This window comes from Terrapene carolina, unplaced genomic scaffold, assembly GCF_002925995.2.
Source record: "Terrapene carolina triunguis isolate 2854851 unplaced genomic scaffold, T_m_triunguis-2.0 Scaffold714, whole genome shotgun sequence".
Taxonomy (NCBI): domain Eukaryota; kingdom Metazoa; phylum Chordata; order Testudines; family Emydidae; genus Terrapene; species Terrapene triunguis.
This window is the reverse complement of record NW_020665065.1, coordinates 13975417-13991856: the sequence shown is the minus strand read 5'-3', so window position 1 is coordinate 13991856 and position 16440 is coordinate 13975417. Positions and strand designations below refer to the sequence as shown.

Below are 16440 nucleotides of genomic sequence, written 5' to 3'. Positions count from 1 at the left end.
CAACACAGCATGGGTGTTGAACCAGTTGTTTTACTGGATTTTTGGTTCGGTCTTCCACTTCCAGTCACTCAGAGGGATACCCAACCATATATTCGCATACGGAACACTCAGTCCTCTATGTCTCCTGAAGTTTAGAGGCTTCTCTATGTACACAGCCCTTCTTATATCATGCACCACAGGTGCAACAGCCTTGGTAATGTTTGACTGAAACACCCTGCCCTGTTAGTAAATCTTGATTCTGAGGGGAAAGTATTTAGTGTGTTTTGCTGACTCACTAATGCTCGTGGCTCATAATCCCATTCTGCACAAGGCAGGCAGCAGTAGAGATGGAAGAGCAGTTCGGAGGTAGGAATGCTAGGAGCAGCTAAGCTTGGGGTAAAGGCTTGAACTAAACATTGCTAAATTTGCCAGATCTCAGAAAGGGGCTGAGTATTTGGCTTTACATAGTGTGTGTGGTCTGTGTTTTAGAGAAGGTTAAGGATGGCACTTGCTCCCAACTCATTAAAATACATTTTAAAAATCCCTATGTCTCAGGCTATTTATTCCTACATATCCTCTCTTCTTTTAAGGCAAAGCACACTCCAGCCCATATCCACTGCAGTAAACTGTCATGCCATTGAAGTGGCCCATTAGCTGGAGGGCAGTCTGGCTCCATAAATCATTTGGGCTTTATTTTAATGCCATACTAAGGAGACATTCAAAGATCTAAGGTCTTTTAAGGGAACATTTTTTTGGAGGTTAAAATCGAAGGGAAAAGAAACACATGCCATTGGGAGCTGCTCGGTCTGTATATTTCCCAGGCAGCTAACAGAGGTTTTGAAGTTCCTGCAGATATGAATTCATACTCTAAGAAATACATGAGATTCCCAGGGTACTTGGAAGCTGATCACTAAATTCATAAACTGATTTTAACAGGACCCACAATATACAGTTCCCGAATGTGATTGTACCTTGTCTTTTATTTACATACCATCTTCTCGCTGAGGTCTAAAGCATCAGACATTTCCAACTTTGCTGTCCTCTCTAAGGCGACATTTGAATATGTGTTGGGAAAATGGCTTGGAAGCTGAAATAGATAGAGTAATGGATCTCCTTACTACTTGCAGACCAAATCCTGTTCTCCCTCCCACAGAAAACAAACTAACAAAACAACCGCAAGAACCCAAAGCTGTGGTGAAAAAATACCCACCAATGTCAAAGGGTGTCATTTCTGGCTGCCAGAAGGCCTATTATGTTGTTGTGCAAAGTACACTAAATGACATGTTAAACACACCTGATTTCTGGTTGACCATGCCTCTTTCTTCTCTGATCCACCCTCAAAGGGGCACCACCTCCACATGAGGCTTTCTACTGGCTTTTAATTAGGGTCCCCCTCTTGCTCAGTGCCCAGTGATTGTTGGGTTTTGATGATCTTGTATGTGTGCTGTTCATTTTTTCCTGCTATCAGACTCTTCTCTTTAGCTAGAGCTTGCCCATACTACCATTGACTCTTTAAGGCAGAAAATGATTAAAAAAACTATAATGTGCGCATCAAAACATTCACGTCAATTTAAACGCCACTTGATTCCACCAATTGGCTTCCTTGGTTTTTTACACTCATTCACACTATCAGGGGAGTTCCTTTATTGTTCTCTGTATACATTTTGTTGCCTTTTTGCATGGTTCAAAGCCTAAAGGCAGATAGTAAGATGGACCCACAGAGGACGTAGGGGCAGTGGGGCCAGATCCTCTGCTGGTGTAAATCAGCACTATTCTATTGAAGTGAACAATATTGAGAACTGGGTGTCCGAATCTTCTATGCAGCTTTGAAAATCTCAGCTTAAAAGTGTTAACTCAACATTCATTGTGTAAGGCTGAGTTAAAGGCGAGAGATATTGGAAACGTTCTATATAGATATAGTTACAGGAAGTCACTTTTTGTGAAGACAGATGACTTCAAGAACTGTACTAAAAAGTCAAAGATATTAAGGTATATTTTTCTGTAGGTTTTCTTATTGCACCTTAAAAATGTTCCTATGTATTCTAATGAAACCACAGCTAAAATAATATATAAAATTCTGTTTACCTTGGCCTCCATTTTTTTTATTGATGATGGCACACGTTCCTTTTCTAAGCCTATTTTCTGAGCTATTTTCTCAGATAGGTCTTTCTTTAGCACTATAAGTGGCTCAGGAACCTTCTCTTTAATAGCTAAGGGAACAAGAAAACCCCCCATGCAGAGTTGTTACATTGTCACATGTAAGCTGTAATGGGTTTACTAAAAGCACACTGTTTTAATAATAGTTCTCAAAATTTCCTAAAGAAATTTTCCTGTAAAAATATAAATATAAAATGGGTAACACATGGAATGTTTTTCTCATAAAATCAGGAACATAACTCACAATAAATCTAGTAATCAGACACTGTACTCAAGGTTTGAAATTTAGGGATTGCTCTGGAAATTACTATTCTAATCCTGGAATTTTATGGGGATTATACTTATCTTCAATATTTTTCTGAAGATGTATAAACTGTGGACAGAGAATGAGGCTACTTCTATACTTGGAGCTAGGGGTGTGATTCCCAGCTCACACAGACATACTTGCACTAGTTTTCATCTAGCTAGTGCACTACATATAATAGTGTTGCCGGGTAGCACAGCCAGCAGTGGCACAAGCTAGCTGTGCTAAGTATGTACCCAGGGGGTTCAGGCACGTTTGTACTCAGTATGGGCTAGCCACGCTGCTACTGCAGCTACACGACCATTTTTAGCATGTTAGCTCAATGAGCACTAGCGTGAGTATGTCAACGCGAGCTGGGAATCACTTTGCCCAGCTTCAAATGTAGAGAGAGAACAATTAAAAAAGTTAAATTAAAACAGGAAAGGAACCTTACAGCAAAACCACATATAACTTACTGTATTAATACTGCTCGCAGAGGCAAGTTCGTTGCTGGTATAAGCAGGCATAACTATTGACTTAAGTGGAGTTGTACCTGCTTATATCAGGAGTAGATGTGGCCCATGATATTTAGATGTCTAGTCAGACCTCTGCTCAGTATCTGAATCTTAAAATATAGTGAACAGAGCTTAAAGGGTTCTTCTTGCTGATTCATTTTGCTGACCTCTGAGCAGAATATAGCCCCTTCATACGTATATACCTACATACACTTGACTATCTCTGAATGATACACGGTATTCATCTATTATCATTTAACTATGGGCCTGGTTTTGCAGAAGTGTAAATCCATTCAACTCTATGGAGTTACACTGGTGAAAGCAAGAGCAGATTTTGGCCATATAAGGACAATGGTTGCACAATGTAGGCTAGTTGCCTTTCCTAGCTTTAAACATTCTATTGGTTTAGGCCCCACTCTTGCAAAGACTTACACGCATGCTTAACTTATTCCTAGTCTGTTGCATGGGACTACTCATGTGCTTAATGTTAAGCACGTGGGTAAGTCTTAGGAGGACTGGGGCCTTAGTCATGATATCCTATGAAAATTTAGTAATCCCGACATCACAAATTTGATTTCTTTCACTGTTGTGAAAGAGCCCAGTATCCCTTTCAGTTATATTCAACCTACACAATTACCAGGAAATGTTCTAGCAAAAGAACTGCGTGCTGTACTTACTTAAAGACTGAGTCTTTTCCAGCATCTTGATTCTGTCTCGGAGCTCAGTCAGTGCATCTTTTTGACGCTGAATTGTCTCCTCATGTCTGAGGCCTTTACATGTAGCTCCTAGGTCTGCCAAGTCCACAGTCTGCTTCTGAAATCAGAAACCCATCCACACCATCTTTGATTGTGTTACAAATTACTGTGCTCTGCACAAACGAGCACCAAGTAACTCTTGAATAACTGCCATATCATAACCTTGGTTCAAAGTAAACACATGCATGCAGGTGCTTGGGCCCTAAAATTCATCAGCTTTCCTTAAAACTATTACCCCACTTGCAGTATTTGTGATTCTGATCTCACCAGCTAGAAGTCATGTGCTAGTCATCTTAGGTGTTTTGAGAATCAAAGTCTGGTTGCTGTGGGAAAAGTAGCTCTCGCCATTGGTTTTAGAGATAAGGAATTAAAACAGGAGTAGTCAGCTGTTGGTATATGTGGTATAGGTCCCCCTCGGCATCAATCCGCAAAGGACAGGAGTTGTCCTAGCTGTAAAGCTTTGGCTCTTCAGTTCAGGCTGTTGTAGCTCTGGAGGTCTCTGGTTCAGTCCCTGCTGTGTCAGCCAAGATGGCGGCCGCCACACCTCGATGCAGCTTATTCGGCGTTGGTCTCAATGTGTCAATGGAACGTCAAGTCAGCTTTTTCAACCCCTTTCAACCGAGGTTTAAATTAAGGCACTGCTCTCTTCAATTATTTCCGTCCCTGCCTTCTCAAGAAACTGCATCTCACATTGATGTGTTTGTTGTTTTCAAAGCAATTCACTCTGTACGCCACATCTGAAGGTGATCGTATAAAATTATGCCCCTATTTGTTTTTTAAAAATCTATATAAATTATGCATTTCAGGATTCCACCCCTGTTCAGTGTCTGGCTTTACGATTAATATACACAGATGTCTAGGTAAGCATGTTAATTCAAACTGCATCCAGCTAATGATAACTGGAGGATACTATCTAGGGTCTCAATGCTTATTTTCATTGTATTATTTAAAATCAATTCATTTATAAAATGAAAAATAAGTAGTGCTGCACATATATAGCTGCAAACTTCCCCACCTCATGTGTATGCAATAAGTGGCTGGTGATAATTCTCAGTGCAACACCCAGCCACGATTCACCACTTTGGCTGTCTAAGTCAAGTCAGTTCATCTTGCATTTTGCCTATTATTACAGAGGATTTTCATAAAGATGTTAATTAAAAAACCTCTTTCTGCTATTACAACCTTTTTGAATCTGTTCGTATTTTGGACAGTAATATATACAGCATTTCAATACAAAGCAGGAAAACAGCGCGCATTTTTCCGTTTTCTTATTCACAAAAATATCCTATACTGTGCATTAGACCCTATCTGCCTACGTATCACAGGAAAGAATAGGAGTGTGCTGTGGGAGAGCTAGAGGATGGTATCTTTTTTCCAAGCTGCTTTACGCAATCTAATTGGCAATTAGAACAACACTTAGCACTTTCAACACTTCACATTTGCAAAACGGCTGTACAAACATTAGCTAAGTAATCATCACAAAATGCCTGTGCAGTACGTAAAAACTGTTATCCTGAGTTTTCAGAAGGGGAAATGAGAGAGGTTAAATATTCCAAAAGTTGCTACTGATTTTGATGAAGTGGGTTTTAGCCCACGAAAGCTTATGCCCAAATAAATTTGTTAGTCTCTAAGGTGCCACAAAGACTCCTCGTTGTTTTTGTTGATACAGACTAACACAGCTGCCATTCTGAAACTAGTGATTTTGAGTACCTCAATTTTTGAGTATCTGACCAGGGACACCTTGGGCCTGGACTTTCCCAAGTACAGAGCATTGACAACTCCCATTGAAGTTAAAAGAAGCCACTTTTGAGAATTTCAGTGTAAGCGATTTGCCCAGGGCCAACATGTCAGTGGCAGAATTGGCAGAACTGGGTAGAGAACTCAAAAGTTTCTGACTCTCAGTCCTGGGCTTAGCCCATTAGAGAATGCTGCTTGTCTATCAGAGAATGTACTTCTATGACAAAGCCAAGTAAACAAACTCTTGTTCAAGAACTTTAAAGCCACTTTACCTTAAAATCTTTTATCATTTTCCTCTTACTACTATTATGGTCAATAAAGCCATCCATCATAAATCCCACATCTACATCAACATCACATTTATTGGTATTGAGGTAGCATCCAAAGGCCCCAATCAAATTCAGCACCTTTTTGTGTTACACATTGTACAAACACATAGAAAGATACAATCCTTGCCCTGAAAAAAATGTGAACTCTAATTTAAGACGAGATGCAGAAAAAGAGGTTAAAGAATAGAAGAGGCTGGGTGGGGGAAGTGAAGGAACGACAGGGGTAGCAATAGTCAGATTATGCAATGGCCTAGGATAGTTAGGTGCAGAACATAGATAGCACGTAGCTGCGCAGTAAAATGATTACCACTACAAACATATGTATCAGGAAAGCCTGCAGGAAGGCATTAGACTCATCAAGGCAGTGAGTAACCAACCTTTTCTGTTGCTCTGGTCTGAGACTAAAAATGTGGCTCCCTGGCCCAATCCTCCTAAAGGCGGGAAGTAAATACAACCCTCTACCTCCTTCCCTCACAGCTGCCTAGAGCACCAAATCTGGCAGCGAAAATTTCAAATATATGCCAGAAAGCAATGGATCCAGCAGTCTGATTCTTATTTCACCACTGTACAGTTTTACACCACTGTAACTCCACGGACTTCAACTGGTGTACTCTGTACTTACATCAGAGAGATCAGAATCAGGAGCAGTGTCTGATTAAAGAGCAGCCCTTAATGAAACAAACATCTCAAATCCAAAGGAAAATGTGATGAAATATACATTATCTGTGGATCCTTTCTCTCTCTGGATATTGCTTCTCATAGATTGTTGACCAGGGCTTGCCCGCTCAGTTTGATTCTGTTACTGCATCAAGGACATCTTGCTCTAGGTTTTCTTTATTTAACAATTGTTTATTCTTTATTATTCAGTTTAGTCTATTGCATCCTCAGTTTCTTGGCTTGTTTTGATTTGGACTTGCCTTTTTGGTTTTGGGGACTTCATCCTTTGTGGTGTTACTGGCCTGCACATCTGTTTGTGGTAGCTTTTCAAATTCACTCTCCTTTTCTTTTGCTGCATTCTTCAGCTTTTTCAGTTTTTCTTTTGTATGCCTGTGTCAAGAGCAGAAAATATTGCTGAAGAGGATGACGGGTGAAGGTGAATAATCAGTCTGCTGAAAACAGCAACATGAATAACTATTAAAGCATACAAATACATAGAGAGGAAGAGATAACTAGCAGTGATTTAGCTACAACTCAATTTTCAATGGCTCTTCCAAATCCCTGTATAAGATTGTTTGAGATTTCTGCAGAGGAAAGTAAAAATTTACATTTTAAAATGTTTCCAAGGGAAGTAGTTATCTAAATGAAATACTAATTTGACTTATGAAGTCAGTGGTTTTCTTTGCTGGCCTGGGTAGCTCAGCCTCTGCTATTCTTTATGTTGAGGTGGCTTATACCTTAATTCTTCAGCTGAAGTTCTCAGGTCTTTATCCTTCTTGTCCACAAGGTCTGACATCTCAAATAGCTTCTCTCTAAGCACTTTGGGTATGTCTACACTACGAGAGTAGTTCGATTTTAGTTAAATCGAATATGTGCAATCGATATTAGAAAGTCGAACGTGTGTGTCTACACTAAGGACAGTAATTCGACTTTGTCAGTCCACACTACCAGGGAAAGCGTCGACATTGGAAGCAGTGCACTGTGGGCAGCTATCCCACAGTTCCCGCAGTCCCCGCTGCCCAGTGGAATTCTGGGTCGAGCCCCCAATGGCTTCTGGGTAAAAAATTGTGGCGAGGGTGCTTTTGGGTAACTGTCGTCATCCGTCAGTCACTACCGCCCTGCCTCCCTCCCTGAAAGCGCCGGCGGGAAATCAGTTCGCGCACTTTTTGATCAGTGACAGCGCGGACGCCACAGCACTGCGATCATGGATCCCGCTGCGACCATCGCTGCAGTTGTGGCCGTTCTCAACGCCTCGCACCTTATCATACACCTTTCCCAGAGGCAGATGCAGAGAAATCAGGCGAGGAGGCTACGGCAGCGGAGTGAGGGCCTGAAGTCGGAGAGTAGCACAGAGCTGTCAGAAACCACGACACCCAGCGCCGAGGACATCACGTTTGCAATGGGGCATGTGGATTTTGTTGAACGGCGATTCTGGGCCCGGGAAACAAGCACGGACTGGTGGGACCGCATAGTGCTTCAGGTCTGGGATGAATCCCAGTGGCTGCGAAACTTTCGCATGCGGAAGGGGACTTTCCTGGAACTTTGTGAGTTGCTGTCCCCTGCCCTGAAGCGCAAGGACACCCGCATGCGAGCAGCCCTGACTGTCCAGAAGCGAGTGGCCATAGCCCTCTGGAAGCTTGCAACGCCGGACAGCTACCGGTCAGTCGCGAACCACTTTGGCGTGGGCAAATCTACCGTGGGGGTTGTTGTCATGCAAGTAGCCAAGGCAATCGTCAAGGTACTGCTGTCAAAGGTAGTGACCCTGGGAAACGCGCAGGCCATCATAGATGGCTTCGCTGCGATGGGATTCCCAAACTGCGGTGGGGCTATAGATGGGACTCACATCCCTATCCTGGGACCGGGCCACCAGGCCAGCCAGTACATCAATAGAAAGGGCTACTTTTCAATGGTGCTGCAAGCACTGGTGGACCATCGGGGACGGTTTACAAACATCTACGTCGGATGGCCGGGCAAGGTTCATGACGCTCGCGTGTTCAGGAACTCTGGTCTGTTTAGACGGCTGCAGGAAGGTATTTACTTCCCGGACCACAAGATAACTGTTGGGGATGTGGAGATGCCTACAGTGATCCTCGGGGACCCAGCCTACCCGCTAATGCCCTGGCTCATGAAGCCCTATACTGGCGCCCTGGACACAGAAAAAGAACTGTTCAACTACCGGCTGAGCAAGTGCAGAATGGTAGTGGAGTGTGCTTTTGGCCGTCTCAAGGGGAGATGGAGAAGCTTACTCACTCGCTGTGATCTCAGCGAAACCAATATCCCCATCGTTATTGCAGCTTGCTGTGTGCTCCACAATCTGTGTGAGAGCAAGGGGGAGACCTTTATGGCGGGGTGGGAGGTTGAGGCAAATAGCCTGGCTGCTGATTACGCCCAGCCAGACAGCCGGGCGATTAGAAGAGCCCAGCGGGACGCGCTGTGCATCCGGGAGGCTTTGAAAGCCAGTTTCAAGGCTGAGCAGGGTACCCATTGACTTTTAAGTTTGTGGACACAGAAGCTGAACTTGCCCCCGTTTCTTTACCCAGTTGCCGTCGACTATCCTCTCCAATTACATACCCCCTTCACCCCCTTCCCAAAAAATAAAATCTGTTCTGTTTTGTTCATGGACACCGTTGTCTTTATTACTGTTTTCACGGGAATGTTTTAAACCTGGGACGCAGACTGTGGCGGGGAGCGGGTTTAGGGTTGTGATGCAAATGATGCTTCTAAACTCCAGGAATGACAGGCTCCGCGATGGTGGACTGGTTGTTTCAACGGAGCCTGCCAGCCCTCCTGGCCGGGACTGCGTGTATGTGTCGGCTATGTGACTGTCTTGCAGGGGGAGGAGGGTTACAGATCCCCTGCTGCGCGGCTCTGTGATCCAGGGTAAGGACCGCTGCATAAGATCTGTAACTGCCCTCCCCCGCCACCAAGTCACAGAGCAACACCACCGCCCCCACCACACAGAACATGAAAACCACCTCCCAGACTGACCAGGATAACTAGTCACTGCACTGTATATGTGCCCTGCTGCTGCACCTGCCCCCTGCTAAAGGTGACTGTCCTGTCCAATGACCAAGGCCCTTCCCCCCCCTCCAGACAGACTCCCCTCCAAAAGAAGAGGATGGAAACAGAAATGAACAGAAACGTATTCTTTATTAACAACCGCACATGGAACGGGGGGGTGAAACTTGGACGGGGTCTTGTGTGAGGCGGGTAGGAAAGGACTTTTCAAATTTTGGGGAATGAGAGCCTTCTAGTGGTAGAGCAGTCCGCAGGGGTGGAGTGAAATTTTTCACGGCCCCTTCCACCCCTCCGTGTTTGGACTTTGGGTGAGGGGGGTATGGGACTTGGTGGCGGGGCAGGGCAGTTACAGAGAGACTGCAGCGGGGCTCTCTCCTCCTGCCTCCGGTCCTGCAGAACATCCACAAGGCGGCGGAGCGTGTCCGTTTGCTCCCTCATTAGTCCAAGCAGCGTTTGAGTAGCCTGCCTGTCCTCCTGTCGCCACCTCTCCTCCCGTTCAATGTTTGCCCGGTGCATTTGGGACAAGTTCTCCCTCCACTGTGTCTGCTGGGCTGCCTGTGCTCGGGAGCATGCCATTAGTTCAGCAAACATGTCTTCCCGTGTCCTCTTCTTCCTCCTCCTAATGTGCGCTAGCCTCTGGGCAGATGTGGCTGTGGGAATTGGAAAAAGGGAGTGAATTCCTGAGACAGAGCAATGTATCTGTGAACAGAGAACATAGTCTTTCTCTGTGAACAAGACCATGCAGAGCACCTATCACACGCGCACTGAGGACAAGGTCGAATTTTCGGCCCTCGCCTACAGTGCCTGCGGTCTTGCTGTGGCGAGCTGAGGAGCAGGGCAGGACACCGGACTTTGTCTAGATGGCAAACATGGTAAGCCGTAGACTTGTGGCCGCTTAAAACTTTAAGAGTGGCACTGGCCTCCTTTCACATAGAAAGCAATGCGAGTCTCTGCTGGCAGCAATCCTGCAAGCATGAACTCTGGCCCTGTCCCAGCCCCTCGCGGCTGTAAACCGCGTGGCTGTAAACCGGCGGTTGCAGTTCTGTAAAGGGACGGGCAAGCAGTCCCAATACTAACTTTCCCCTACCTAATTCACAGCAGGGAGTCATGCCTGACATCACCCTCCTGAAGGTCTCCGAGAGCCAGAAGGAGAAGATGCTCCGGGACAGCCTGCAGAAACCGGGGCCATTTGCTGCACTGCTGTGCAAGGCCATGATCCCGGAGTACCTGCTGGCGTTGTGGCAGGGAAACGTGTCCTACCACGGGGGGCCTAATAAGCTGTCCCTGCCCAGGAACCTGCTGATGAGGCTTGAAAAACACCTGCAGGAGGTGTATGAGGAGTTCTCCCCGGAGGATGTCGCCTCGATCCCCGGTTACATTGACCAGTTCTTGGCTTAGGTGCCCTTGGAGGGACAAATGACTGCAGGGTTTTGGGCACTATAATCATGAAGCGGACATTGTGAGATTTTTTTAAAATGGTTCGGACTATATATTGAGGCGCCCAAAGACGGAGTAATCATGATACACTTTGCACTGATTCCCCTTTTGTTTGACTTTCCTGTTTACATGTTTTTAAGCACTTTACCCACTGTTAATATTTTCAATCTTCCTGTTTTGTTGCAAATAAATGTTTACATGTTTTAAAGCACTTTAGCTACTGTTAATATTTTAAATATGCCAGTTATGTTGTAAATAAATGTTTGGATATTTAAAACACTTACTGCTTGATCCTTCCCCTGAATCTGTGTCTGGGGTAACGGCTGGGGAGGGTTGGTAGGGGATCTCTGTCAGGGTGATGAAGAGCTCCTGGCTGTCGGGCAAATCAGCGTTGTAAGCGCTGTCTACTGCCTCGTCCTCCTCATCTCCTTCCTCCTCTTCCCCGTCCGCTGAGGAACCGGCCGCGGACAATATCCCATCCTCAGAGTCCACGGTCAGGGGTGGGGTAGTGGTGGCGGCCGCACCTAGGATGGAATGCAGTGCCTCGTAGAAACGGGATGTGTGAGGCTGGGATCCGGAGCGTCCGTTTGCCTCTTTGGTCTTCTGGTAGCCTTGTCTCAGCTCCTTGATTTTCACGCGGCACTGCGTTGCATCCCGGCTGTAGCCTCTCTCTGCCATGGCTTTAGAGATCTTCTCATAGATCTTTGCATTCCGTCTTTTGGAGCGCAGCTCGGAAAGCACGGACTCATCTCCCCACACAGCGATGAGATCCAAGACTTCCCGATCCGTCCATGCTGGGGCCCTCTTTCTATTGGATTGCACGGCCATCTCTGCTGGAGAGCTCTGCATCGTTGCCACTGCTGCCACTGCTGCTGAGCTCGCCACGGTGTCCAAACAGAAACTGCGCTTCAAACTGCCCAGACAGGAAAAGGAATTCAAATTTTCCCGGGGTGTGGCTGGTCAGAGCATCCGAGCTCGGACTGCTGTCCAGAGCGTCAACAGAGTGGTGCACTGTGGGATAGCTCCCGGAGCTATTACCGTCGATTTCCATCCACACCTAGCCTAATTCGATATGGCCATTTCGAATTTAGCGCTACTCCTCTCGTTGTGGAGGATTACAGAAATCGATTTAAGGAGGGCTCTATGTCGAACTAAATGGCTTCGTGGTGTGGACGGGTGCAGGGTTAATTCGATATAACGGCGCTAAATTCGACATAAAAGCCTAGTGTAGACCAGGCCTTTCAGTTCACTCTCTTGGCTTCTAACAAGAATTAGGTTCCGCTCCAGTTCCATCTTTTGTTTCTCACTGAGTTCTCCTGCATGGAGAGAGGTTTCAGTGGTTACTGGCTACCTTAGTGCCTGATGCTAGGTGCCTTCAACTCTATTAGGATCAGGGTCTTGGAGAATGCTTCTCTTCCCCATACAACATCACGATGGCTGAAATCAATGAAGGTGCTTTTTCCGACAGTCCATAGCTGTGTACACCCAAGGACCTCCGATACAGAGTTCATTCACTCTGGCAGTCCATTAGAGCTTGAGTTTTCTGCCCCTCAGAACCCAGAGCAAGGCATATCTTTTCACTTCAGCAGTTGTGTCTATATCATTGCTAGTGCAGTTTTTCTTCTGGGTTGGAAAAGTACTGAGATGAGATAGGTTGTATTGTTTATTGTAGACAATTTAAATTACTATCCTGTTTGTAATGTAGATATGTGCACCCATATTCCATGGCTACCAGCACGCTAAATCATAGAAATCATAGAATATCAGGGTTAGAAGGGACCTCAGGAGGTCATCTAGTCCAACCCCCTGCTCAAAGCAGGACCAATCCCCAGACAGATTTTTTACCCCAGTTCCCTCAATGGCCCCCCTCAAGGATTGAACTCACAACCCTGGGTTTAGCAGGCCAATGCTCAAACCACTGAGCTATCCCTCCCCCCTAAAATTCTCTTATCTGTTTTGCTGTTTTCTTTTACAAGCTGTGGATATTTTTTATTATTATTATTAATGGAGATATCCCATCTCCTAGAACTGGAAGGGACCTTGAAAGGTCATCGAGTCCAGCCCCCTGCCTTCACTAGCAGGACCAAGTACTGATTTTGCCCCAGATCCCTAAGTGGCCCCCTCAAGGATTGAACTCACAACCTTGGCTTTAGCAGGCCAATGCTCAGACCACTGAGCTATCCCTCACCCCAGATACACACAATTCTAGTTTTAAAACTATTTTGTCAGACTCTATTCCACAATATTCCTTCCTTCCTATGCAGAATACAATATTTAAGCCCCTAAAGATAAAGCATTTAAGAATTCTGGCCAAACTTTCAAAAGTATCTAGTGATTTTGGATACCCAACTTGAGACATCTTAAGGGGGCCTGACTTTCATAAGATGGATGCTGAGCACTTTCTGAAAACCAGACAATTTTGCTTTTGCCTAAACCTCAATATAAATATTTCAGTGAGAAAATAATATCCATTTTCACTTTCTTGTTTCTCCTTCCATTAACACCTATTATCTAAGTACGTTTTGGGGGAAGTCATGGTAGTATTGTAAATCACATGATACATTTCACAAACCTATCATATCCGACATTCTGGCTTTGGCTTCTGAGAGGTCTTTCTTTAATCCCAAAATGATAGCCTGTTTGGACTGGATTTCCTTCCGAGCAGCTGCTAATTCTCCTCTGAAATTCATGAGGCAGATAATTGCAAAACCCAATGTCATTTGAAAGATTAATATTACTTAAAGTGTACATGTCATATAGGGTAAGATCATATAAGTAATACACACACATTATTTTAAAAATATGATTTTAAATCCCCTAAATCCAGGCACGTAGAGTTAGGTATTACTGTCTTTCTCACTTCTTAATTCAAGCCAACATGCCTAGATGTTACAGAATGGATGACAGATAAACTGACGTGGTATTTTGCATCAGACCTACTCCAATCAAGGTGAAACACTATATAACAGTCTCAGCTGGATGCAGCTCAACAGTGAAGGTAAGAGCAGCTGTGGATCAGGGTAGAACTCTGAGAGCCATCACTTGGCCTATGGGCAGTACATTGCCCATCCATACTCAAACCCACAAAAGCAATGAATGTAGTAGTCAAGGCAATGTCAGAACTACATGCGCTATGTTTTTGTGGCTTAAATATACTTTAAGTCCGCAGAAGTGATACTGAGCTGAAGAAAAACCACAAAAATAAGATGATATAAAGACTGGCTCCTCTCTCACGTACGAATCATTTCATATTTAGATGGGACTCTATGCACATGTATTAGATGTTCTGGACCTGATTCTCATTTACACTAAGGGTATGTCTACACAGCAAAGAAAAACCCATGGCTGGCCCATGCCAGCCGACTTGGGCTCGCAGGCTTGGGCTGTGGGGTTGTTTGATTGCTGGGTAGATTTCCAGGCTTGGGCTGGAGCCCAGGCTCTAGGACCCTGTGGGGTGGGAGGGTCCCAGTGCTCAGGCTCCAGCCCGAGTCCAGAAGTCTACACGGCAATGAAACAGCCCAGCAGCCTAAGTCCAAGTCGGCTGGCCCGGGCCAGCAATGGGTTTTTCTTTGCTGTGTAGACATACCCTTAGGGACCTGAAAGCGTGAATAACTTCCATTTACACCCATGGGGAGGCTCCTTTATAAAACCAGAGTGGTATAAAGGGGGCTTAGTGTAGATGAGAATCAGGCCCTTGGTCTTTTTAAAAGTCTGTTACTGATTACTAGTTTTCCTTAAACCCTTTTACATGATGATCAAAATCAGAGAATAGTTGTCAGCTGCTTACATCAGAAAAACATGGGCCTCTTCATTGTCAGAAAGCTCTTGTGAAACAGACGATGCTGACTCCTGAGGCTCTTTCTGAAATACTAAAGAAAAAAATAAAACAATCAACTAAGTTACTAGTTTATTCTCAAAACCTATGCATTCTTGAGGTCTGTTTGCTTTTGTGATGCGACCTGAGTTTAATAGAGGGCTTTTGAGAGATTGTTCTGTAGATTTCCCATCAACAAGTGAATTACGTTATTTGATTAGGGTCTTTCTTTTTGTACGTCTGTCTGTTCAAATCCAGTAATTCGCATCTTTGTATTAATAGGCAGCAAGCCACTACAAGGAAATATTTGGCTTAGCAACCATGGCACATTATACAGAAAATGTTAGATTTGGTCCTTCATCCTGTCAGTCACTTAGGCCCCAATTCAGGAAAGCTTTTAAACTTGTACTTAAGTCCATCCCGATTCAGGTACACTTAAGACATGCTTAACGCTAAGTAGGTGCTTAAATCCCATTGATTTCAAGGGTTACAGATCCTTCACTAAAGCATGGCCTGAGTGCATCTGGAAAAGTCATACTAGAAAACATAGTAAAATAAAAGAGACTTTTCATAGATATATTATTCATACTCTGGTTCATGTTATAACTGAATTACTAAGATATCCAGACCTACCTCAGGGTAACACACAAGAGAATGCTCTTCCAGAGTAGAAGTCAATGTACTACAGTTTCTGTAAGTATGCAGATAATTTAACAGTAGCCGAGCATTTATAATAATAATAAAAAACAGCTTCCATACATCCATTTACCTACTTTCTATTTTTTCCCGTAGAGCTACATTTTCCTCCTCTATATTCTTCTGATGCTGTGTGGCTTCCATTAGTCTGTCTTCTAAAGCTACAATTGTCTCTGAATGTTGCTTGATTTGTTCTTTATATTCCATTATCTCTTTCTGAATTTTCTGCTTCAGTAACTCATTCTCATCCTGAATGAGTGTTAGATGTTTGTCTTGCATCAACAGGTGATCTTGCAACATGGCCTAGGAAACATTTATTAAGTCTCTGAGAAGTTTTCTGCGGAAACTTTTCAAAGCTCTGCTCCGAACTTTTCTTCCATATCATAAAAGAAGTGAATGAACAAGCTGTGTTTCATGAACAGTAGCAAGACCTGAGAACCGTTCCCAGTCCCTGCCCCAACATTTTGGACCTGGTTCCAAAGGGAAAGTGGGGATATTTGACGTTCGTGGAAGGGCTGGGGTTCTTGCCTTTTTAGCTCTCTCACTTACTGGCTGCTTCCCCTGCTTCAGGGATCCAGCTACTGCAGCCTAGGTGTTGCTGTCACTTCCCCCAACAAAGGTTGTTTCAGCTTCCCTTGGCCACAGCCAATGTGCTGCCTATTCCCTGTCCCTTCTGGTTCCCCTCTTAGTCCCCCAGCTCTCAACCCATTTCATAATTTTAACTATAAGTGTGGATTGGTGGAGTTTGACTGATTATGTAACTGACCCTGCTTGAGCCTGGGACCTACAGAGCTAAAACTATGAGCTACTACTACAATACCCACAAACTTCTCATGTGGGTTACAGTTCCATAGGAGGTGACCCCTCAAATTAATAGGTTTGCAGGGGGCTCTGGATGTGCTTGAGCCAGCCTGGCTCATCGAGGTGCAATGAAGAAATTGCATTCCAACAAAAATGTGTATAATGCCAGGGCCGCCTCCAGGCACCAGGCACCCAAGCACATGCTTGGGGCGGCACCTGGTAAGGGGCGGCGGGGGGAGCGCGGCGCAGCATTCCGCAGGGG

At 44.7% G+C, this 16440-nt stretch overlaps 1 protein-coding gene across 2 annotated transcripts in view; it reads right to left on the bottom strand.

The window, feature by feature from the left end:
- Positions 1 to 16440, bottom strand: part of FHAD1 (forkhead associated phosphopeptide binding domain 1) — a 59236-nt gene that overhangs the window by 8113 nt on the left and 34683 nt on the right. Inside the window, exons 17-25 of one of the 2 annotated variants that reach the window (XM_026660026.1) lie at positions 15455 to 15680; positions 14655 to 14736; positions 13440 to 13546; positions 12106 to 12183; positions 7150 to 7231; positions 6673 to 6802; positions 3612 to 3747; positions 2065 to 2189; positions 971 to 1066 (exon numbers count right to left, since the gene is read on the bottom strand). In XM_026660026.1, coding sequence (XP_026515811.1) covers positions 971 to 1066; positions 2065 to 2189; positions 3612 to 3747; positions 6673 to 6802; positions 7150 to 7231; positions 12106 to 12183; positions 13440 to 13546; positions 14655 to 14736; positions 15455 to 15680 — 1062 coding nt within the window. The remainder of the gene's footprint in view (positions 1 to 970; positions 1067 to 2064; positions 2190 to 3611; positions 3748 to 6672; positions 6803 to 7149; positions 7232 to 12105; positions 12184 to 13439; positions 13547 to 14654; positions 14737 to 15454; positions 15681 to 16440) is intronic. The other variant, XM_029913554.1, reaches the window with a different exon arrangement.